General features: G+C 42.2%; 1 protein-coding gene across 3 annotated transcripts in view; it reads right to left on the bottom strand.

The window, feature by feature from the left end:
* The window catches only part of CRHR2 (corticotropin releasing hormone receptor 2), a 164,126-nt gene that overhangs the window by 6,805 nt on the left and 131,036 nt on the right, over positions 1 to 26,285 (bottom strand). For all 3 annotated transcript variants that reach the window (XM_064445137.1, XM_064445138.1, XM_064445139.1), the window contains 4 exons: positions 24,122 to 24,194; positions 12,698 to 12,783; positions 9,381 to 9,516; positions 7,624 to 7,665 (listed from right to left, as the gene is read on the bottom strand). In XM_064445137.1, coding sequence (XP_064301207.1) covers positions 7,624 to 7,665; positions 9,381 to 9,516; positions 12,698 to 12,783; positions 24,122 to 24,194 — 337 coding nt within the window. The remainder of the gene's footprint in view (positions 1 to 7,623; positions 7,666 to 9,380; positions 9,517 to 12,697; positions 12,784 to 24,121; positions 24,195 to 26,285) is intronic.

Raw genomic sequence — 26,285 nt, forward strand, 5'->3', positions numbered from 1 at the left:
CTTAACTAGTCTGCAAACCCGGTAACAAGTGGATAGTCTTGCAGCACCTGCCAGACTGGGATGTTGAAATTTTCTTTCTAAGATGACAACAGTGCAATTTTGTTATCATATATAACTGTTTGAGAAGCTAGAACACTTCTGACTAATTATAAAGATTTGCCACACATTTTGGGGTGGAAGCAAATGCTGCTCCCGCAAAGGACCAGAACTAACCACTGGAGAGGGAGGCCATAAATGCAATCAGCCCACCCCAAGCCTCTGTGATTTTGTTGTGAAGTGCTCTGGAGGCACGCTTACAGCAGCAGTGCTGTAGTGAAAAGGAAGATGAAGTGGGGAAGGACCCTCAGACCAGTTGCTTCCTTTCACCATGCCTGGACTTCTCATTTTAATCCCTCTGGCAGGACACCAGACTGAAGAGACCTACTGGAGTCACAGCAATGAAGGTGACTTTCTACCAGAACACCTCTGGGTGTGGGAGATGGCTCCTGAGCGGAGACTGCAGTTCTGTAATGAACCGCTGCCCAGTGGTCCCAAAGGGAAGGTCTGATCCCTTCAGTTGACTCTGTATTGACCAGACATCCTCAGGAGCATTTAGGAGTAATACTCATACTCACAGGGTTGGAAACCTTGGCTCAGAAAGCAGTCATTGTGGGAGGCGGCATTAAACTTTGGCCCTCTAGTCCACCCCCATATTCATATTTATTCAGTGATTTGAAGGAACGCTTAATGCACGTCCTTTGGGTTCAGAATGATTAATGTGAAGTCTGCTTAGATTGATGGGCAGGTGGATGACTAACCATTTTGGTGGTGATTCATAGCTGGCAATTATAATGAATAGCCTCCCAAGATGATCAGATCCAAGTAAGCCACTCTGAGCTTAATACATTTTGAGACAGATGGTGCCTGGGTAAAGGGTCAACACAAAAAATTTAAACATATTTATCCTTGCCTTGCACCTTGTTGTGAGAATAATTTACAGTGCCATCTAACGAAGTAACCTGTTCCATTCCTCTCTGGTTATGGTTTCTCTGTAAGTCAGCTAACTGCTTTCCATTCTAAATGTTAATTCATAGCTGAATATTGATATTGACCAGATAACGCTAGAATCTGAAGCCTGCTTGAGCTGAGAATTCGTGATTTGCAGGATGATTTCTGACACAGGCCTTGCTAGTTACGTATCCCTTCAGGATGTGGTTAGAAATCAAGGACAACCAATTTATTATTCTGCATGAATTATAGAATAACTAAGGTTGGAAGGGACCTCAGAAGGCCTCTGGCCCAATGCCATGATCAAAGCAAGTCCAGCATGCAAATTATATCTAGTTTTGAAATTGTGTCTGGGCCTTACCCAGTCATTTTGAGTACATCCAAGGACAGAGGTGTCAAAACACCACTGGGCCTCTTCTAGTGTTTAACACTATTCCTATGACTTTTTTCCACCATATTTAATTAGGATTTTCCTTGTTTCCTTCACTCAGTTTGATAGTGGAGGCTTGTATTCTCTGCCTAGCCCTTCATCAAGCAGCATCACTTTATACATTTGGGCCATTCTCACACACTATCACCGTCATTCACAAGCACCCTGTTATGGTACAGCAGTGTTATTATCTCCCATTATGGTTGGTAAGGTTTCCAAGGATCACAGAATCCTTTGTGGGATCAACACTGGTGGTTATTGGAAATGACATGAAGCACCTAATAACAAGGATAAGTGTTCTCTGGAGGCAGGGGTCCTTCCCTCACTATCCTCTTGTTTCCATCATGCCTTTGCTGAGGGATCAGGCCTATCGGTGAAGTGTTTGTTCCTCTGCCGGTTTACCAGTGGCTGGCTGAAAATATTTCATTTCCTTCTCTGGGGGATGCTGCTGACCTCCTCCCCTGCAGACTCCAAAAATCAGCAGCCATAAGACCAAAGCTAACACAACTGCACAGAATGATATATTTGGACTATGAAACACTATAAATGCACTCTTCCCATATCTCAAATATTTTCTCTCAGGAGAAGAATATTACTAGAGAGGAGGTCTGGCTGAGAAGGTAGATACCACACTAGAAAAGGAACTGAAGGGAAGTTCCCCCTTTCTTTAAAGATGCTTTATCTGGAATCAGTCAAAGCGAGATTAGAAATGCTGGGAATTCTGTACCCATCTTCCTGTCATGGTGTATACTAAAGAAGAAGAAGAAGAAGGTGTGTACTAAAGAACTGAAAGAAGACCCTGGAGACAAAAATACGAAGAACCCCTAAGGGAGCTGTGAGCCTAGAGGTCAACACAGAGTGACTGTAGTGCTAGTGAGAGTCACTACTGCCTTCCGTTGTCTTCCCTTCGTGCTCTCCCACGAAAAGCCAAAGGTCACAACTGCCTTTGCTGGTCTAATAAGAGCGAGCCTCTTTTGGTACTGAAACTATAATGAATATTTTCCCTCGGTTTCATATCATGAAAACAATTATAAGGCTACTCTACATATGCCTAAAGACCTCCACTGAGCCTTTTTTCAGTTTCAGGTCTGGCTGTGACCTGGATAGGTTAGTGATGCTTTTAGCCAACATTCAGTTCTCAAGATCATTGTCAGAAAAATCAGAGGTACCATGTGAGATGAATCCTACACCAGATACCCTTTTGAAAGACAGGCTTTAATTAAACACACACTATCAAGCTCAGTTACTGGATTGGATTCATCAGCTTGCACTACCGAGGCTGAAGAGATGTTTTAGTGGTTTCTATGGATCTATAGTCTCATCCAAACTTACGTAAGGATGAGATACCATGAAATATAGTATATCCCTGATTACACATTATTATCTTGTTATAAGCAAACTGATCAAGGTAGAACAAATTTCATCAACTGAAAAAAACCTGAAGACTTTTTAGGGAACTGCAATAAAAATTGTCCAACAGGAGTTTTGTGGAAATGCATTCTCTTCAGCACAGTTTCAAGCCATTGTATCTATTCTTGCTCCAAAAAATTCCATCTTAAACTTTTTTTTTAAAAAAATCTAGCCTTATGTGAAATTAAATTCAATCGTGTGATCTATGAGGTGATAGAAAAAATTTTGAGGAGCATCTTCATTTTTACAGTCATCGAAAAAGAAGCTTGCAACCTACTTTAATTCTTTTTAAGAGGCATTTAATGTAAATGCATACATATTTTTCATTATTCCATTTTCCATAACATCTTAAATTCTCTGAAACCTCTCATCCTCAGTTTCTTTGAAAGTCTAGAGGTGCTCTTGAACACTCAGGTTAAATGCAATTTGCATATTTTTGCCCTCTAGTGCTAGTAGATTTTCTCTGTGTACAAAAAATACAACTCATTTTTCCATAAAATCTCTAGACAAATTAATATGAGTCAAGTGCCAAGGGCCTCTCGTGCCCATCCACGGCACACATGGTTTGTTCAAAACAGCTTTGGAACTTTTCAGAAGCAATAAAACATAAAACCCTGTCAACTTCGCATCTAAACCGCTTCTTCTCCTTAGGTGCACTGGAATAACTCGTGTATAACGTGCTGGCTTGGAAAGGCATTCATATCCAAAACCTGAAGGATCATATTTCCAGTAGGAGGGCCCGAATGATGCACACTCTCTCACTGGCTTCATTCTCACCGCAGCCAACAAAGGCAGTCCAAGATCTGTGTGAAACGTTGTGTTTTGTGGAAATAAGGGAAAGGGAGACGTTTGTATTCCAGGGTCACACGCCTGCTCCAAAGCATAAGGAAATAACCCATTTGAAAATCTTTCCAGGAACCGCAGTTTAATAGCTTCACTTCTTCCCTTCGGTGATCTCACTGCTGAACTGTCAGTCCAAATCACTGCAAAATCAGGACCAAGTCTTTTTATGGTGATATCTTGTATCACCAAGGTACCATCTCCAGCTATAGTGCTGGAGGCGCTGCCTTTGCAGCACTGATGCAGAACATCAGATCTATTCAAGCAGCACAGCTGTGTAACTCCTCTGATCTGGGGTAAAAGAGATCATAGGAAGAGAAACACTCTTAGTCATAAGGACAGGTTTGTTTAAATCAAGGGAGGCTACGTTACAGAGAAAAAACTCTTTTCTGTTTCATTTGCCAAACTTCACAGAGAGAACGCTGACAAAAAGACAGAAATTTTGATAAGTTTTATCTGCGACCCATATTGTTTGAGCTCTGCTATAGACAGTTATGGGAAGTTTGTAAGTACCTAGTGGCATCTGTATCAAATATGAAATGGAAGAGATGCAGCTGAGATCACAGCATTATTAAAGCTTGAATTTAATGGATTTTCTAAGCCTTTTTGCTTGTGCCATCCTTCAGAGCATGGCCTGACACTGTTGAAGATGAATGACCTGTTAAAGATTATTACATGCATTTAAAGAATGTCTGAAGTATTTAAAACCTTCTGAGACAGCAAGTCATCAGCCCATATATCACAGAGACAGGAATATCAGAGTCACTGAAGAGACAATAATTCAGTGAGGCTTCAGTGATATTTATGAAGATTTCAGGCTACCGAAAGGCTACTACTTCCAGGCTATTTTCCTCTTTTAGAGCAAAATCTGTTGCGGATCTCACTAAGACTGCTGGTACCTCATGTGGATTGAGTGGCATTACCTTCTCCACCACTTCTAGCAGGGATGCCTCTCTCAGAGCAACCGATGTCAGGAAAACACGAATGATATTTCGGTACCTCTGTACTTCTGATCTGATGCTGTTCACATGCTTTTTCATAGCCGATAATTGAGGAAAACAATGTACTGCAAATCTATCTGAGCAGTAAATCAGTATGGCTTTCACTGCTTAGACATGGAAGTTTACAATAAGAAAACACTTTTGCTATGTTAACAACCAAGGCCTTCGTATCTGCCTTGCTCGGCAACGTAGCCTGTACAGGCCTCTCACTTCACAGGGAGGCAAGACATAGCATTATTGCAAGCTTTTGCAGTGTGATGTGATCTGGGAAACGAGCTCTTTTTAGAATGCTTTGTGAGTATGTGGAGATCTAGGGGGGATAGGCACTATCACAAGGGAGAGCTTTTATAATAGTATACTAGAAGATGCAGGATTTTTTCTGGACAATATGATTACAAACCTAGAAAACTCTGAAAATTCACTGGATTTGCTGCTTGTTTCTAACCTGTGCAGAGCTGGAGCTAGAATAGAGCAGGAAATTCCATCCTTTAAAACCTTTACGATACTTCAAAAACACTCCCACAGTACCTTAAGATAAGTCCAAAGTCCTTTCAATGTTTTAAAGCAGTCAATGCTGCAATATTTGTGGGGTTTAGATTTATGTTATATCTCAAAGAAAGAGTTAGGGAGTTGCCATGGTTTAGCCAGTCGAGTGGAAGTTGCACATTAGATGTAAACATATGGCTACAAGGAAGATTTTGCTCACAAATTCAGCTATTTGTAGGTGTCTACCTGTGACTGGAGTGTCTAGGTATGCATTACAGTCAGTGGAGAGCTAGTCTATACTCTCAGTGAAGACGAGAGTTGTTCAGGTGTGCAAATGGAGGTGTCTATTGTAGGATAAGCTGATGAGAAAAAGATTGTGTTGACTGGCTTGAATTTGTGACACAGAGAGCTTGTGCCATTTGAGAAGCCCCACTGTATCCCACTTGGCTTCCCACTTCCCAGTCAGAAGGTGTGAATCTTCTATAGGTCCTGTGTCATACCTGGTAGACCCATGTGGATGCCTAAGATGCTCTGCAGCCTCTCCAGCAGCACTAGATATCTGTGTTTAGGGAGGCGGATCAAGATCACCTAGATCACCCAAGGTGGGTGTCTTAACCTTGAACTGACTCCCACAGAAATACCCTTTCGAACTGTAATAGTAGAGCGAAATGGCTGGGAAATCGCTGTTACGGAAGTCGTTCCAGACCTGCTAGTAGATTGCTATCAAGGCATAGCAGGAGTACATGAAGTGAATCATCTTGCCTTTCAACAAGCCTGATTATGTCTGAACTTATTTAAATTACAGGAGATGGGAAGTTGGCTCATGGCCTTGGACAGCGAACTTCAGACTGCTGTAGTGAAGGAGATATTTCTCCCACTAAAAGACAGCTGAAAGAATCCCAGAACAGCCAAAAGAGCGAAAGCCTGGTATGAACAGCCAACTGGTCCTAGCCCAAGCGCACAAAATGGAAGTGCAGTAGGGTGATACCAAGTCCCGACTATGAAATCGTGTGGCCCAGGTTCCAGCCCCTGATGTTCACTGTGGCACCAGTGAAAAAGGAAAAAAAAAAAAAAAAAAAAAAGAAGGGAAAAGAAAAAGACAGACAAATGCCTGCTGTCTGCATGGAACATTCTCCTCCTGCATTAGCAGTGTAAAACTGATGAATATGACAAGCACTACTGAAGGGACGTGCCAGACTCCTGGTGCCTTTAACCTCATCAGATTGTGCAGCACAGCCGCTCATAACAAAAAAAGTATAGTCACAAAGCAACTCAGATATATGGCAAGGCTTTGAGGTAACCTCGTCAAGGCTACATGTCAAGGTGGCTGTACTTCTTGGGGGAGATTTCATCTCCCTGTTTAACACGAGGCAAATGGAGTGGTCGGAATTTATTGAAGGGAAGTTGGAAAGAGAACAGAGAACACTCTGCTGCCAGCATATAAAAGTAGCATGTGCTTGACCTGAGAAAGCGGCGTTGCTTCTTGCTAGCATCACCTCAGAATTAATGGGGAAGGAGGGAAATGAAGAAAAGAAACAAAAAAATAGTGGTGCTTTATTGGCTGAGGTATGGAAAATGTTACAGGGCAGCTGGGTGAGAAGACACGCCCGTTCTTTTTCATAGTGCCACACAGGGAGCCCACAATGAAATTAAGCAGCAGCACAAACAAAATACATACAGATACAGCAGGAATAATTAAGACATTGAACTAATTTCTGCAGAGACCCAAATTTTAACTGGACAAAGATGACAGCGTAAGTGCAGCTAAATGAGACACTGGCAGTGTAAGCAGGGGAAAAGAAAATCTCTCACACTTGGGGTGTAAGTCAAACACTGAGGGGTATTAGTAAACCATTTCTTGCTTGAGTAGCAATACCTAGAATTAATTCTGAGGAACACCGCTGACCCTGTTCCCAACCCTCTTTTCTCAATGCAACAGGTATTGATCACTCAGAAATAGATATCCACACATGAGAACTAACTCGCTCAACTCAGCATGGCAATCCCACTCTATAAACGGGCCACCTGCAGCATACCCTTAACAACAGCCCAGCTCAGAAGTAATGCTCATGTATGCCCAGAAATCGTATTTGCAATTAATGAGACACTTCAAAGAAGTCTTAAAATGAAGAACAGTAATTTTATAATCTGAGAAGACTTCTTTTTCTCTGCCCTGACTTCCCAGGGAATAATCTGAATTTGATAAAACTTTGTGAACAAAGGACACCTACAAAGAGGGCTGGGAAATTCAGCTGCAGATTAACAGAAACTTGTGCAAGAGCAACAGACTGATGGGACTATGTCCCCATGTGAAAACATCTCATGTCCCTGTAACCAGGCATTCACAGAATCACAGAATGGTAGGGGTGGGAAGGGACCTCTGGAGACCATCTCATCCAACCCCCTGCTTGAGAAGTAGGTTCCACCTCCCAAGAATTTATTACACTGACAGCAGGGGACACTACTTACCTCACCATTCAAGAAGCAGTAAAATACTGACACAAAGAAACCCTGGAAAGAATAGAAAGCAGTCAATTATTGGGTAAGTATTTTAACACAGAGAATCAGGGACTGAGCTTTATCCTGGGATCATCCTGAGCAAAAACATAATCTTGTTGAGATCATCCGCTTCCAGACAGATGAAATCTTTACAACTTCGTGAGAAAATATTGTCTTGCAGCTCACAGGTGAGACACGAGAGCTAGAAAGTAGACAGCTCTTCCACTGATAGTGGGGATTGCACTTCAGCTGTGCTAAAGCATGCCTGCAGCTTCCAGCTGTAGACCCCTCACAGGTGCTATGCCAGGCCTGCCAGCTCTATGCGGGTGTCTCAGACACTTACAGGGGGGTGTCAAATAGCTTTAGATGGTCTTGTGTGGGCAAGTGTATCATCAGGTTGCTTATATTCGTCTGAGCTGAATTGCTCTGTGGAATCCAACGACAGCAGTGACTAGATCCCCGTAATGACTGCAAGGATTGTAATGACTATAATGGAAGCTCAGATGACAACATGACGACACTTTCATCTCTAAGCCTGTGAGCGCAATCTTCCCCATTTCACTTTCAGCAATGGACTGTAATTATTGGCACCATAAAGGAGAGATTCCCTGTGCTTCCTTTCTTACATATGTCTTCATAACACTAACAATAAAATAAGCAGCGTAGCATTTTTTGAGACATTGAGCATCAGCAGATGAAAAATACAGTTAATTTTAGGGAATGAAAAACATGGATTGGTTCACTGGTAAAGGCTAAAGTTCCTTTGTTCATAGATTAAAGGGACATTTTTTCATTTTGGATATTCAGTTGCGATTTCTGGTGGGATGCTCTGTGCTGCAAAATTAAGCATGCAATCAGTAAAAACAGTAAGCCGAAGCTCAAAACTTTTGTAATTCATAACCCCAGATTTGGCTTGACAGCGTGCGTGCTGTACACATATATCAATATCCTGGGTGTCAGAGTACTTGTTTCTGCAGGTATCAGAAGTATTAATGTCAGACATACTTCTACCCTAGTTCAAGGAAGTCTTTAAGCACAGGTAAAGCTGTAGGACACACCTAAGCAGAAATGTGTGGCTAAACACCATTCAAGGTCTTCAGTCACTTTTAGTTTTGTGCCAAATCCAGAAATCTGGGGCAATTACTCATGTTCCACTGCCTTTTACATCCTGGGCAGAACTCCTACTTAAATTCAGGGAGGGAGGAGACAGGGTACAGTTGGTACAGTCTGATGGCTGAGTGCATGCACCGTTGCAGGAGAACTGCCTGGCCAACATAGCTGATGTCTTAATCTAGCGAGCCCAACAGGTAGGAGTTGTTTCCCTTTGTTTTAGCAACATCTAGTCTAAGTCTCAGCTCACTGTGTGCTCTGTGAAGAGAGAGGTACCTTGGGAAGGTGATTCATCATCCTCTCTCAGGCAGTTTAGGATAGAATGAAACATCATCTCTTTCTCCATGGACTTTAGATGGAGCCCAGGTGAGGAGCTGTAGCTACAGGCTGAACATAGTGCTGATGTTAAGGGAGGTGAACCCCTCTAGTACACACCTGAGAGGAGATCTCCACTCCATATGACACCCTTAAATATATATTACATAAGCATGAACAAAGCTGAGCTATTTTAAACTAATATTTCTATCATGGACTTCATTGCCATAAGTTTAATGGCTGAAAAGCATTAGGGATCCTCTCAGCAGTAGCTAACGCCAGCTGTAAACTTGCTTTCTTACCTGAAACGACTGCAGGAAGGAATTGAAATAGATGAAGACGATCTGGGAAATGTCATCTTCACCAGGGTTGACAAAGAAAAGCATATAGGTGATGCCTAGCAGAGGCAGAAGAACTAACGTTGCCTTGACTGCCTTCCTGTGGGTAGGAAACAGAAAACACAAGTGAACACAAGAAAGAACAACTGTGTTATCTGAACCACTGGAGATTGGCCCAACGCAAACACATCACTTCTTCAGTGGAGAGACGGGATGTGTCTCAGAGCAATTCAGAGGGAAGTGAAGTATATGTATCAGCTAGAGAAGGAACTTAGGTGCCTCCTTAAGACAGCTCACCACCTGCACGTGTGAAACAGGGTGAGAAGAAAACAGGACGGCCTAAGACATGTCTGCTCAGGGCAGCCCAACATTATACAGTCACTGGAGGAAAGAAGCACTTTAAGAGAGAAATTCACATGTCAACTTCTGTCCAGTGTCTAACACAAGTGAATGGAATTAGGAAACACAAGTACTCCCTGTGGGTACCTCCATCTCTCAAGGCATGCTGCTAGAGCATTTGCTGAGGACAGCAGTGGAAGCCTGTATTTGCACAATGGCCAAATAATTTGAGCTTTTTCCCAGGAGGACATCCAAGTTTTAGACACCGCATAGGAGCAGTCCCAAGGTTCGTGACCAGCTTATTGTGTAACCCAAGATGGAGGCTCCTAGGGTCCTCAGGGAGTGAAGACCACAAGTTTCTTAGGGCTCAGGAAAGCATAGTTAAAAGGGAGCCTGATCGCATGTCCGAAAGGCTGGGTAGAGTTTAGCAAGGGAGCAGGGAAAGGGTGACAGCCTCCACTTTGGGTTGTGAAGGCACAGGTGAGTTTGCTAGTTAACATCTTCTGACCAGTGCCTGACCACTTGGAGAAACGTGTTCTGGGAAAGCCTTTGAATCCTGCTGTTGTCCCCACACTCTGAGCTCCAGGGGACAAATGGGAACCTTTTTTATATCCCTCCCTTTCCCTCACTTCTTCCAGACAGTTTCTGTCCTATCAATGGTATGTGCATTAGGCTGAAGCCTTGAGATCCTCTGCAGGTTTGGTGAGTGATTTCTTGTACCTCAGGGTGATGTGAGAAGGGCACAGTTTAGGCGCTGACCAGGGCAGAAACGCTGTGCCCATAAGACTTGCTCTATGCCCATCTTTTGATTCTGTCTGGAGTGTAAATGCTTTCTCTCCCTGCAACACCTGCACACCCAACTCAACTGCTTAGGGCTGTCTTACACATAATAAACAAGCAGGTGGTGCACAACGAAGCAGAAGTGATTATTAACAGAATTATTAGGGACTAATCTTTATTATTGGTGCTGTAATAGTGTCTTGGGATGTCAGTTGCAGAACAGCACCTCATTGTGCTGGATACTGTACAAACACAGAAGACTGCAATTTTGCTAAGTCTGTATAAATCTCTGCATAATGCCATAAGAGGCAGATAAAACCAGGCAGGTAGGCAGGCAGGGGAGCACAAAAACATTGCCAGAGACAGGACAGATTGACAGTTTTAACAAAGTAGCTGCCACATCATGTAATACTTGCTTAACAAATGACTGGAGGACTCAGCTTTAGAGCAGCAAGGCTTGCTCCAGGCTTTCCTGGAATTGTATGGCTTTCTATTTAGCCTGTGAAAAAGAAGATTCCCTCACAGAGCTTGTAGTGAGGATAAGATCAGCGTCATCTGCTCAAGGATGAAGGCAGTTACTTTAGATTGCCTCAGAATCTCATAACTCTAATGCTCCCTGCAAACTGTGGAAGGGATAAAAATGTACCAAGATTTGAATCAGGGTTTGTTTTTTTTTTTTTGCTAGTTTTACTTTTACAGCATGAGGTTTGAGAATGAAAAAAGGACATTCTTTCCTTTCATTTCTCAGGAAATGTGCAGAGAAGTGTCTGAAACAAGAAAATCAGACCACCACATTAACTTCACATTTGTCCTCAAACCTCAGACAGGAGTAAAAGGAAGGAATCAGGCAAAACAACAAAACCCCATTTCTGTAGCAAAACCGCCTCCAAAGTCAAGAGCAGGCTGATTTGAAGACATCGAGATTCGAGCCTCGGCTTGATACACTGAGACTTTATCTAGAAATGATTTAGAGGATTGTGACCAATCTTACTCCACAAAATCTGTGTTATTTCCCAGCGTGAGGACGGGTCTGGCCATAAATGCTCCAAATATCTTGCAAGATACTGCAAATGGTGAGAGAGGACGGGCAGTCACCATCTCCTGATCTCTAAGAATTTGCTTTGGGACTGTTCAGGCTGATGGAAGTCCACGCTGCTGCTGGAAGGGGCCAGGCCACCTTCTTTCTGCTGCCCTGGGTTAAACATTCCTGTCTTCTCCTTTCTGCTATACTAGCGCTTGTGAAGTTGCACAGCCAGCTCAGGTGACGCACCTGAGAAGCCACCCCATATAAAGGTGACGATGAGTTAAGGATCAGTTCTGTGATGCAACGTGCTGAGTGGTTACACTAATGCTGGTACCAGCTGAAGGAAGGAGACACAGTCGCCCTTCCTCCCCATGCCCTACACTTTAAAAAGAACAGTAAACCCTACTGTAAATACCTGTATGTGCACAGTAATTGTCACTAATGACACTGCTGTTGATTACAGATACGATACGAACATTTTGGCCCAGGTTCCATTCTTCTTTTACTTCTGGCTCTGCTAGGATATCATTATTATGAACAAGGATTTTAATACGCATATGCACATGATTTATTGGAAAGCCTTGATATTGTATTGTTCTGCATCTACAAAGACAGAGACTGGGGCAGAGAAGCAACCTAGTAGGGACTGACCAGTTTTTCACTGATTCTCCAGATTAGCTGAATGAATGGTCCAGTCATCAGTGAAAGGAGTGATATTTATATAATACATATGCTGGTGTACATAAAGAAATTGAGAAAGTACCTAGCCACACTTGAAACTGAATCCTTCAGATTTCATGGAAGGGGGAAATTTCACATGTGTGTTGGGGCATGTGCAAGCCTGAAGGAGGTAAAAAGGCTGGTGGCTGCAACGGTGTACATCTCTCTGCCTGTAAGCCTAGGCTGTTTGCATGGTTTGCACAAAGAAATGGAGTGGACAGAAAAAATGCAGGCATGCTTTTATGGTTAGCCTGCAAAAATATATACTGTGTACTTAACTGTATGAGCTCAAGGGGCAAGAAAGACACCCTCTGGGATCAACAACGGCATCTGGGAAGATGAAGATGGGACAAGGACAGGGCAGGCAAGGCAGTTCTTTGTTAACACCACAAACAGCAAGAAGCACCAGCTGACTTACCTGTACTGTATTGTTTCTGAAGTGGTTGAAGCTCTCAGCTTTGTCATTAAAATCCTAACTATGTTAAATAGAAATACAAAATTTATCTGGAAAAAAAAAAGGAAGAGAGGAAAAAATAAGACCAGTGAGTCAAATAATGGCTTAAAGGATGTGATACACTTTAAAAGGCACACTTTGCAGTTCCAATCTGATTGAAAAGAGCCTCTTGGCTTCACCCTTGATAGCAACAGACTCAGAAGTTTACCAGAAATATCAGATTATGCAGCAAATATCCAATAGGTATTAATGTTTTCAAAACAGCAATGAAAATGGAGTACAAAATTAATGGCCCCAGCAAGGAACTTAATTTTACTCTGTTTTACTCCTTTCCTGGGTGCCACAAGGAGGTAGGGGTAGGATTTGTTTGGCTGTTTGCATCTGTCTCTAGCTCAGCTCATCCACGGCTCCCTGCACAGGGTATTTGGCAGCGCAGTGCTGGATTGATACGGCAGGTGTTAGAAACCATCCTCCCCGTCCCCAGCAGGCTGTAACGGTTAGGTAGGGCTCCCCAGCCCCAAGGTGCAGGACTGCATTGCAGAGATCTGGATGGGAACTCCCTCTGTATTCGGCGGAGGCTATACATTGCACTCCCCAAGAGACATTTAAAGCAGAGCAGGTGAATCATACCCAAAAGACGCCAATTTTTTTGCACTGTCTTTAAAGGTGAGGTGATGGATTTATCGCTTCCCTTTCTAATCTGCTGAGCTGAGTAATTATTGTGTCTGTTACAATTTCACCACTAAGAATTGAGATTTGCTCTAATTACTGTTGTTGTAGCATCTGCTAGAGAGTTTCTTACATAAGTTTCCTCTCAGTGTAAACAGGAAAGCAAAAAAGACCTGCGGAGAATATTCTGATTTGTAGACTGAGATCAGCAGAAGAATTTGGCACAGAGGAGCAAGTTTTGGATTGCTTTCAACACATGAAGTAGGGTAGCTTACAACATACTGGTCTGTCTCAAAATTGTGGGCGAGATACAGTGTAGAAGTTCAGAACTGTTACCTCAGGATTGCTGAGGCCACAGCCTAAGCTTGCGAGAAGAAATTTCTCTCACGTGCGTTTCCAGAGTCCCAGGGCTCCTGGTGTTTTGCAGTCTATGAATGGAACAATTCTGTGATTGACTTCCAACTACTTATGAACACTGTAGCAGAGCTGCCAATTTAAAGGTGTTCTCAAAATACGCTCTTTTTTTTCCCCCCATGCAGTGTGCTATATTTCAATGATTACAATATCTTGGCATCCATCATATCATTCCCTGCAGTTACTGTAACATGGTTCATAACAAATGGTGCAATAAGCACCTGAATAGACACCAGCAGCTTTGGGAATTCTGTACATTAAATACTTATCATGCCAGATGCTGCTCTAGGATTTAACATGTGACATTTTTTGAAATAATTTTCTTAGCAGAGCAGGGCCTTGGGGAGTTTAAGAAATAAGCAGAACCGCAGTTTGTATACTTGTTCTTGCTAGAATTGTCGTTGCTGTATTTAAGAGCTTTAAGTCACTGGTTCTTATTTATCAGAGACAAAAATGGCTTCATATCACTGGTTTGGCTTCAGTCTTAAATTCCTCACTTTGGTGATTGCACCATTCCTCAATACCAGAAAGAGAAATATTCAGGCAGTGTCTACTAAGGGTGGTGGGGGTGTCCTTCACCCATAGAAAGAAAACTTCTGCCACTGAAATTCCGCTGCTGAATCTTGAGGTTCTTCATCAGCTCAGAGCCAGGTTTGGGTTAATTCTATTGAGAATGCAAAAAAGGCACCCATCCAAAACTTGCCACTTTTGCAATCATAATGGAGGGTGCCAGTTGGAATGATAGACTCTTAGGCAAGGGCAAGTTCCAAAAGACTAATCACATGGGATTAACATGATGCACTGGACTGGAGAAAGCATTTCAAGTTTCATGAGTCCTACTTCGACGTGACAGCTGGGAACTGGAAATTCAAGTTGCTGCAGGCTACATCAGAAAAATTGGGGACTTTGATCTTCTCTGAAATTAAATTGCAGAAGTGTGACCCATCAGTCCAGAAGGGGAATTGCTAGCTGAAAAGTCTGGGATTTTCTTTGCTAGAAATACTTTTACTCCGTACAAATCAGTTTTTCGTTCTCCCACTCCTTCTCCTAAGCTCCCCCATGCAAACCCATGCACGAGATGTTTCCTTCAGCATGAGATGACTTTCCCCACTTTGAAGTGCCTCTTTATGTGACTTGCCCAGACAGACCTGTTGGGAGGGAATATATTTTCGGGCTGTATTACAGGCCTGCACTCAGTTGTCTAAACAGCCACTGAGAGCCATTTTTGGTGCCATGGTGTATCCTGCCTGACCTCACATTACTAATTCAGAATGGCATGGGCTTTCTGGAGGATCTGTATGCTCTCTGCCAGACCCGTGTGGGGCTGATAGAGCATCTGAAAAAGTACTATGCACCTATGCTTAGGCAAAAAGATGTCTCTGAGTTAGATTAAATAAATCCTATCTTGCTAGTCTTAATGTTTCCCACTGGAACAGCTGTGAATACAAAGTCACACTGATTTTTGGAAAAGCACAAAGGAACAGAAGACGACTTCTTTGGCTAATGGTTGGCTGCCTCGGCCCATCTGGCACCTTGGTGCTACAGTAAGAACTGTCATTCACAGAAAATCTGTCCCACTGCTCACCCAAGGCTCCAGAAACACTGATCCCAAATTCCACTTTACCTAACTGCAGAAACAAACTCAGACCTGGGTGTTTCATCTCCTGTTCTGATCCTCATAAATGGCTGCTCTGTAAAGAGCAAACCTGGATCCAAACTCTTCTGGATTCCTGGGGAGTGCCCCAAGTTTAAACTAGTCTGAACTCCAGACCTGACATTTATTCACACAATTACACTTTGCTAACATTGAATAAATTATTTTAAAATGCCCGTCAAAGCCCTGGTAGACACCTAAAGACAAATGTCACACCTGACACCCAGACACCTGCTCACCCTGCGTACCCTGACGCGTAAGAAAGAGTGTGAGGACAAATACGCAGTGAGACTGCCCAAGTACAGAATCCTAGCCTTCAACAACAGGCAACTCTGAGGACGTTCTGAGACAGGCATTAAAGACTCACCTCTGGGCCTCAGGGAGCTTTTCCTCCCTGAATGGGCCTAATCCATTAACTCCGTTTCCTCTTGGTTTCATCTTTACAGCACCCTGACCCAGTGAGCACTACGCTTCAGCAGTTCGTGAGGAAGAGGGAGGAAAATTTGAAAAGAAAATAGATTTGCCCAAAAAGCAAAGAGAAACCCGTTCCAAGAGAAGGAGGGCGGAAAAAAGTAACATCGAAATTTGGGTCTGTCTTTCCCTGCAAATCAAAGTCTTGTTTTTTTTTTTTTGAAAGGGCTGGTAAATGGGACAGGGGGAAGTGCAGCATCCTGGGCTGGCTGGAAGGTACTGGAAAAATGAGTCATATACATCAGCCCAGGAGGTGATGGCTGGGTTGCAAAGAGGATCATCAAGTCAGGAGAATCCTATGGCCTGTTTTATGCATAAAGTAATAAAGTAAGCTTAGAAAAATCATTCGCATCTCCTTCTGGCTTTAGAATCTATGAATAATGTAAGCAGCTCTTTCAAGGCTTGCTTTTCCACCTTCTTACAGGGCTGCTTTCCACAGCTGTCACGCCAGGACAGGACATGAGTGCAGCCTTTGGCTTGTTATGCACAAAGCTCCCGTAACTGCCTTTAACCCACAGCCCTCTTCAGGAAATAGAATAACTAATTCTTCCCCATTCTAGATTAGCTACCTAAGAGAGAAAAGAAGTGACCTGGCCTTGCCTATAAAGAGATTGCATCAGTGAGGATAACAAGAGTAAAAGCGTAAGGAGCTGAGCTGGAAGGGCAAAATTTCATTTTAGATTACTTCTAGGCAGCTGGTTATCCCAGGCTCTATTTATATTCAGTGGAGAGAAACAGGCACTTTTCAACGGCCGTTCATTCGACTTATTTTAATTGAGTGTTTTGGGATAAATGATGCTCGGACTTGAAACAGTTGCTCACCCAAATCATCCAGTGATCTTCAGATTGTCCAGGGGTATCCCACCTGACCTTCAGCTGAATGAATGCGGCCGTATCTACTGAGGATCTGTGATATTATACTATACGAAAGCTTACAAAATATTTTAATGAACGCATATCAAGGCATCTCCATTAAGGTTTCTCTGGGAGATCTTTATGACTTGAATAGGGTAACCTCTCAAAGGCAGAGCTTGGCAAGCAAAAAATTCAAGGCAAAAGATGCAAATGTAGTAATGTCAAAATACTTGTTTCTGGGTTTGCCTACTAGAAACACATTTCAGTGTATTTAATATTAATGATTTCTTTTAAAAGAACACTTCCTCATTTCAGAAAGACATTTGGCTCAGTAGGACCTTTCGGTAGCAAAGAGGTCTGATCTGAAGCGAAATTTTCACCCCACAATCAGATGGATTTTTATTGTCCATTTGTCCACACTGGGCCTGACACCAGAGCTCACAGTGATGATGGCTTCAGTTCGTTCAGGACAGAAGGCACAATCTGGGAATCAAACAGGGAACAGGCTGCTGCACAGAGCTTGCAAAAGATTAAGTCTTTGGAAGAAAAATGGAGCTATTTTCTGAGCTGGAGAGAATCCATACAGTTCTAGTGACTATGAGATTGATCCCGATTTACAAGCAAAGAAGATGAAGCCTTTGGTGTTTATTCCTTACATATATATAATAGCATTTCAAAGAAAGAAAGATCTTACTACTCAAAGTGAGTTTTCCTAGAAAAGAGCCTCTGTACTGTATCTAGCAAAGTACACAATTATTTGTCAAGGGCTTTATTATTATTATTGTGTCAACAAATTAATTTCTCTCAGGACTGGACAGTTCTGACAAACTCCCCACATCAGTTCCATAAATGGAGACTGATGAATGGATATTTAAGAGAAGTAATGATGACAGGCCACACATCCTTTTTATTTATCTTTAATCTCACTTGATGTTTGTATTCATTCCTGTTTATACATGTTTTCTGCTTCATAATTGAAAATAGAACTAAGGATTTTTCCCTTGATATTTACTGATAGATAAAATGAATCCAAAGGTAAGGTCTTGGAAAGGGGATAAACCAGCTTATTTCTTATTCTCTTATTTACGATGTGCTAAGACTATCCTTATTGCTAGAATAAGACCCTTTCCAACTCCAGATGGGAAAAAGTAGTTCTCATATCTTGCCAAGTCTTTGGAGGTTTAGTGTTTCCATTTCTAAATCGGGATGAAAATTCAGAGCTCCAAAAAGGAGTTATAAAACAGTGATCCAAAAAGCATTTGGACCACCTGTTTTGGCACTGATCAATTATAATCTGAACATACAAACCCAGAAGCTCTTTTGAACCAAAAGAAACTTTTCAGTGAAAGATTTTTGTCATTAAAATTTTCTGTCATATAAACCAAACGCCATTTCAGAAGAAATTTATCTCCCATAGTAATATGGAATAGCCAACATATTCCAAGATGCGCAAAAGAGGGAACTCTGACTGTGAAGGCTTCTTTGCAGTTTTTCTTAAGCTCAGGAGTTTAACTGGGAAGTCATTAAGATCTTCGCCTTCGCTTTTGAGAATTTAATGGGCAACTAGCATTTATTTTGCTCATTTCTGCTGGGCTTCCTATTTTATGCTTCACAGAAAGCTTGTACTTCTGTGCTTCCTAGAATGTCTGCTCCTCTTCACTCCCAGGAAATCTAAATATTATTCTATTTAGAATTTGCATTTTTATGCAATGTGGTAAAATTTGCCCCAGGATTAATTAACCCAAATTGGCATCAGAGCTGTCGTGTTAGCCGGAGCATTATATACTGTCATCCTGACCTCAATGAATAGTCCGCCAGTTTTTTAAGGCCTTGTTTTAATTGTTCTATCATACTGGCCTGACGTGATTCTCAGAGAGGGCCTTTTATCACAAAAATGTCCCTTTCAAAGGTCACAGGCACCACAATGACTCCTTTTGGCACACAGCAAAGCGCTGGAAAACTCTATCTGATCAGGAATAATGAGATGCGTAACGTGGTGGATGGTCGTGATCGGGGAGGCTGTGGAAGAGACCCCCAGGGCGGCAGTGAAAGACCAGCTCTTCAGGGAAGCACGGCAGGCCTGTACACATCCTGCAGGTGGTACGGGATGGAGTCCTGTTTTGGCGGGGAAGGGAGAGAGTGGTAGATGAACAGAGACGTTCCTTACACAATGTCTGCGTTACACATCAGCACACAGACCCTCGCCTTTTCGCGCACTGTCACCTAAACCAAAGTCCAAACACAACTCCAGTCCTAGCTGGGATCACACCATTTCCTCACTGGAGCCCTGCATCACACATGAGCGTGTCCACAGCCTCTTTTCCAATCTTATAACCCCATCTGTGATCCTCTCACTACTGTGCTGGTCCTTCTGTCTCTCCTGAAACTCCTTCTATTCAAAAAGCTCTGTTAAAGAAACACACTGCATGTCACTCCCCCATCAAATCAACTACCATGGGGTCTCCAGTCACATGTGACTCAGCAGGGCTTCTCGCCGACTAGTTCACCTGAACACAATGAATGTTGCAACACCAGTAAACACAAATCCTTGCAAAAATAACAAGGGCACACAGAGAGTTCTTGCCTGGAGGGAGTGATAGGCCATGGATGAGCAACAGAAATACAAGAAAGGAAGGATAGGAATAGATGTGTGTGTATGTGTATATATATGTAGCCTGTTTTCTCAATGGAGAGAGGCTACCAGTAGATCTGTGCTGTTTTACTCAGACCTTAGTTACCTACAAAAGGGAACGAAGAGCAGGGTGACAGGTTTTTAGTGACATGAAGCTATTCAGGATAGCATAAACGCTGGTTGCAAAAAGCTGTATAGGGACACACGACGCTAAGTGACCAGGCGATAACATGGCATATGAAATCACATGAAATAAAGGTAAAACAATGGGGAAGTAAAGCAATCCAAAATTTACATGAAGAGTTATGAGCGCTGGGTCTTTTCATTCACAAAAGAAATGTTGGAATTACACTAGGTAGCTCACTGAAAAATTCATCTCCGTTCCCAGTGGTGCTTAAGAAAGGAAACGAAAAAATGTTTGGAATTGCTGAGAAGGACAAAGAAAATAAAACAGAGAACAGGCTGCTGCTATGAAAATCCATTTGTGTGGTGACACCTTGAGCACTGGGGCAAGCTTCGATCTTGCCACCACACAAATGCTACATCATTACTGATTAGCGCACCATAAAGACCACTTCAGTACCCGCGCGAGCTCTCTCCTGAGCAAAATTCCACACTGCAATAAGGACGAGCCCATCTTCTTAAGGACACTCAACTCTCCTACTGCGCTTGTCATCCAGGCGTCTCAAAGCATTTTACAAAGGAAGATAAGTACCATTAACTTGCTTTATAGGTGGGGAAACTGAGCCCTAAAGCAGCAATCTAACTTGTTCAAAAGTAAATAGCTGATGAAGGCAGAGACAGAAGTGACCTCCAGCACTTCCTATCACCTCATATACCCACTTATGCCAGCAGTTAATTGATTGTGGTGAATTATTTTCAAGGAGACCCAAAAAGCAGAGCTTAGAAAACTGTTCAGTTCTCAAGCACACGGGAAAAAATATCTATTAAAGTTAAATGTGAGGTTTGAAAAAAGCTAAATATTTGATCTGTGTTTGAAAAACTGAAAATTTAATACAATATTAGCTCTGAGAAATATTGCAGAGCAGGTCATGTCTGGGGTCAGTTGACAACAGTAGTTACTGAGAAAAAAGGCAGCTCAGTTAACTGCCTCTGGCGCCTATTTTCTGAGGTTCATTCTCTGATCTTGCTGTGTTTTCATGGTTCGCCAGTTCTTTGACAGGGATTACACTTAAAATTGCATATAAGAAATGTATTTTTCTTAAGAAAATCAGGCTGGAATTCAGTTCCCTGGCATGTCTTTCCAACCCTTTGCCTCTTCCTTACCTTCAGAGGGGGATGTATGATTAAAAGTTGGTTATGCCACTCTGAGGAAAGATACTATAAGTAAAGAACTCACTAATCTGAGGAGAAAACACCTAACAGAGTGTATTTTTCTAGTGCTATCAGAAATTGAATTTCAAAGCATCCACTGTACTGCATGGTTAGATCTCTCCTGGGATATGTTCAAGCCAAAATCCATTCAGGAATGAAACAAAGAATGATTACCTACATCTTCTCCCTCACATTTTTTTTTGTCAATAAAAATACGGCTTTCTTGCCCAATATTCAGGATCAGCATTTATACCCCATTTCCTCTGCCTCTGAAACTGTTTCCCTGTTTTCAGCCCAAGTCGACGTTCAAGTTTTTTCTAAAGACAAGGAGGAGAGCAATGAAACAAACCTCTCTACTGCATTGTTCGAAGTTTTTGTACCCTGAGATGTAACAGAGAGTAACCACAACTATGGTTTATGGACTTGAGGACTGCTACCATGATGAAAGTCTTTATTCTTGGCCAGTCTGCTTTTCCCAGAGAAGCTCAGAGCTTCTGCCTGACCTGTTTCTTGGTGTTACGTTATCTTGTGCTGCAGCAGTTCAATGCAGAGAGGCAAGGCAATGAAAAATCGAAACCAGTGGAAATAATTTTTGACAGGCAAAATCCTCCTATCTTTTAAAGAGACTCGGCATCTTTAGAAGCAGGTTTTAGCCCTCTGGAACTAAGAATATTTACCAATATGAGCACTGGAATCATATTGCCCCTGGCTGGTATAATGATGCCTCTTGAACACGTAATGATGCTAGTTTTGAGCAGGCAAGCATAGCTCAGCTGAGCTGTACACCGGGCAATTGGCTCTTAACTAACTAAAGTGGGAGGAATCAATTTTAACTGCCAGGGTCTGAGTGCTCGGATATGGACAGAAATTGTAATTTGATGGAGTTTTTAGACTTTTAGCTTTTAGTGTGAGCCCTCTTTTGGAAATAATATTTATCTTTCCTAGTAACATTCACATCTTTTTGTCCTTCCAGCAGCACACCAGGGTAGTTCTCTCACAGAACTGTCCTGTGTTTTCTGTCATAACACATGAGCTTCAGTTGACCATTTTAATTCTTCATTAGTTCAAGTCCAACTCATTAGCTGTGACTTAAACAGGTCACAGAGTTGTACTATTTTTGAATTCTTTGCGTCTTCCGTTTCTGGTGGCCGTTGCTCACTGGAGGGAAGAGGAAAGCAGCGCTTTGTCCCCATCTATGTTAAGGCAGAGGCACACTGACGTACCGGGTGGGGGTGATGTTTGACTGTGTTGCCCTGAGTACATGGTAGATGTCAAACCTCACTGCTCTAATCCAGCATTTCTCACAGCACCCTTGAAAGGGTCAGTAACTCCAATAATAATAAGTGATGCTTGAGTCATTATATATGATTTTATTCACATAAGGATCAAAAAATGAGCCTGTCAAGGTTCTTTAACACATTGTGGTGTTGTGTATTTTATTTATAAAGACAAGACTCAACCGTCGGTTTAAAAAACAAAGGGGGGGGGGCACATTTTAGCAATCAGGAGTGTATTGTAACAGGAGTTTTCAGATTTGCCTTTTAAACTGTATTTCCAGAGAGCTCTTTTCCTCACCCAGCAGTGCTTTCTGATAGGAGTAACCATAAGGAGAGGGAAGGAAGGGCTTGCCCTTATGTTACTTCTCTAAATTATATGAGCTGTTTTCTACCCCGCAGTGCAATTACTGTTGTTATCTCATTAATAGTTTAATTAGAGCTCAAGTGCAGGCCAGTGTAGACAGGTTCAATACATGGTATCAGTTCAGGGCAGTATAGTTATTGGCTCAGTTTAGAGAGGTCTCAAGGCTGCTCTAAATTAGAGACAGATATAATGACCCATATATAAAGAGGCAGCCTTCAACTGTACCTCCATTTTCTGTGCTTCTTTGGGGCCTTTAAATAGAAAGTGCTGTTCTGGGGACAACAAAGTTATTTTTGTGACTCTAAGCTACTTACGGTATCTGCCAGAGATGCTTTCCAAGGATTTTACCGATCTTGTTGACTAAAGGGGTTATGGTAGATTCACAGACTTTTAGGCAATGATATGAAAACTAAATGTTTTGAGTATTGCAAACCTGCTACCTTGTGTTGTATAAATAGGATTTGTCTGTGGGTTAGTCTTTATACCAGTGAGTCAGTTTACTGTGAGGCTGTTTGTGGTTTTGGGATGGCTCCCTTAGTGACACACAGTTATATTGTGTGTATCACACCAATTGCATTTCTCTCCCTAGAACATAAAGAAAAGACTTTTTACATAAAAACAGACTCCTACTACTTTTTTTTTTCTTTTCAGCTATGCACAATACGATCTGTTTGCTGTATCTTAATTAACGCAGAAATTAACTCTCCTGAATACAGGTTAGGAAACATTCAGATTAGTAGCTGGCTTCCTAGGCAACCAAGAAGCTTTTTTCATGCTGATTCACATGAAAGGCACAGCACTGACAAGGTGAGAGCGCAAGACTTCTTAGCGTTCAAAAAGCTGGCAGCGGCTGCCTATTCTGGAGCATCTGCACCTTCTCCACGGGTGTTGGAGTGACATAAGGGACACCTATACTGAGTCTGGGTTCCCTAAGAGAGACAACCCTACTGAGCCCTGTGAATTCTCTGTTAGGACACCTCTCGTCTTCCAAGGTGGCTTTTACTGCAAAGGAGTGGAAGGATAGATAAGGTTTTTCAGCATTGTCCTTCCTAATAGAATTGATCTTTTCCATCCATAGCAAGTAGTTTCTGGGAAAGCATCACTGCACTTCAGCTGAGGGTTCAAAATGGTTTATGAATGAGCTTCCTTCTTCCTCTGCCTGCTGTTCATTGGCACAGGAGAGAGTGTTGTGTAAACAGATAAACAGCCTGTTAACTGTAGGCACCACCGAAAAGGGAACTTAGCAACAGGAAAGCTAACAAACAAATACACAGCAATGATGGGGATGTAGAAGACGTAGATGACTGTAGAAGGAGATGCAATTCCTTACCGTGATTACTACATTTTTCTAATCAGTGTGCATGACAGAATTCCTAGTTCTCAAGAGCCTCAAGTGGATGAGCAGATATTGTAAGGTACCTTCCGTTTTTGAACATTTTTCCTTCCCATGTCTCAAAACATTGTACAAAGGAAGGCAAAAAGCATTACAGAGGGAAGAGGAAAGAATGGCCTAAGGTCAAGGAAGCCGCCAAAACCAGATCACTGCAGTTCTGACTTGCAGTGTTAGCTATTGTGGCAACTTCAGAGAACAGCTGAAGATGTTTGACCTTGTTTGTGTTTTATTTTACATAAAAGTAGATGTGGAACTTCACAAATGCCTATCAAATTAACCCTCAATAGGAGATGGCAGTGTCCTTCCACCCACATACATGCTTACCAGAAGAACAAGAATCACTGGCCCTTGATATATGTAGTCGATATATTTCCCTGGCTCTTTTCCAAACCAGCATCTGTAAGAAACAAAACAAATAAGAAAATCATTTATAAAGGGGGATGCACTTCTTTTAGATTGTAATATCAAGGACACTGTAGAGAGATGTTCCCTTATTCCCTGAGTTGTTTAATCATATACATAATCAGCAAGTGAGTTTTCTGGTACAAAGCCACCTTCTGTTTGGACACAGGTCTGAGCCCCATTTTCTCCTCCCATTAGACTATTCATGTTCCCACTATGCTTTTGGCTATTGATCATGTAAATAATTCCAAGAAATGTGAGAACTTGCTATAAGAAGGATGCAGATGTGTCCTCCTGGGTCTGAAAAAGGGATGAAAGAAGTATTCTGTGTAAGGAAAAAAATCTGTTACATCTACTGCAGTGCCCAGAGACACTCAAATTCCATAAAGTAAGGGGTGTTACTTACAGGCAATGTGTCTCGAGTTGCACAGTAATGATGGCTAAATAAGGTACTAGCTGAATAAGGTGTTCATCCCATTGGATTTGAACCAAGATGGTGACCACCAAATCCAGCATACAGTACAGAGACATCATCTGAAGCTAGTGAATACCTGATCCAACATCACCAAAGGGAAGTCAGCTCAGGTTAAGTGAAACGACAGGTAAACTGAAGGGCTTCAAACGAGCAGAGAGCCTGGATGTGCCGTGTGTGACTGAAGTGCTGGCTTGACTTTCACTTCCACTAATTACAAGTGTTTTTCTCCCTGCTGTGTTATACAACAGACTAAGCCTGTGATTTCACAGCAACCCATACTGACGTTCACTTCATTCTCTTAACTGAGAGTAATAAATCAGTTACATTTATGTCAGCAAATGAATCAGAAACCGGGCTCAGGCCTGGACTCAATAATTTACACCATTACATTTTCCCCGGTGCAGTTTTGACCCAGGCCAAACAACAGCCAGCTCCAACACCATTCCTGGGGAGCAAATCTGGAGCTAGCATGAGCCAGAGGATATTCCCAACAGTCTACAAACTGCAGCTACCCTGATTTGGAGGCCAAGAGGGTTTAATAATATGGATGTGAACTGCTCTGTGCTATTTGGACTCCAACCCCAGGAACGACTCCAGGCCCAACTAATTTAATATTACAGATGTTGACACATGGTCTGGATCCTGGTTCTACCAAGCAGGGACAACTTTGCTATCATAATGCCTTAAGGCTTAGGTCACTGGAGCTCTAGATGCCTTAGGAAGTAGACTTTGGAGTTCAAGGGTCTGAGTTTCCCTTCCTTCTGTGGATACCACATAACAAGTCTACCCAGAAAAAATTATGCCTTCCCTGTGTTCACCTTGTGACAAAAGATAAGCTTAGTGCCACTGGAGGCACAAAACCAAGAGTAACTCCTCAGCCAAGGAGACCAGGGAGACAGGTGCAGATTTGCACTTTTACAAACACGCAAGTTGCCTCAAAGCCGTTGCAGTCTGTAAGACGTGACCTCACGAGTTCAAGGCAAACAAACCGAGATAAGGAAAGCTACGGTTCAGTTGGAATTCTTCTGAATCACATCATACCCCCAAAGCTTTTCTCTGAAACGTGTTGCTTGCTAAAACAGAAGGAGCCGTTTGCTCATTGCAAAATGCTCCTACTGAACTGACTGTACAGACATGCTGAGATATGCGGCAGGTATCCGGGAACATAATTCAGTGTCACACAACCGTTTGCCTTTTCTTGATTCAATTTCTACATCTTTTAAGTTCCCAAAGAATGGCAGAGCTTTGAATATTTTATAAATATAAAATATGTCTGCTACTCCCTGGTGCACCGACCGCAAATTAGTATAAATGGATAATTTTTCAACTAATCTTCCAAAATTTGGTGATGAAAGCAAGACTTTGAATAAGGTACTTCTTCCAGCTAAGTTATCATCCAAGAAGAATCCCCAGGGCAGCCTTAAAGGAATGAAAAATGTTTTTTTGGGTTTTTTTTTGTTATAGAGATGGAAAGATTTGAAGAAAAATGAATTACAAGGTATGCCAAGGCAGGAAACACAGCTCTCCAGAACTTGCAAGACCCATGTTTGAGAGAGGTTTTTGAAGGGCATTTTGGGACAACTGTTATGTATTGCCTGAAACTCAGAGAAC

This window comes from Phalacrocorax carbo, chromosome 2, assembly GCF_963921805.1.
Source record: "Phalacrocorax carbo chromosome 2, bPhaCar2.1, whole genome shotgun sequence".
NCBI lineage: Eukaryota > Metazoa > Chordata > Aves > Suliformes > Phalacrocoracidae > Phalacrocorax > Phalacrocorax carbo.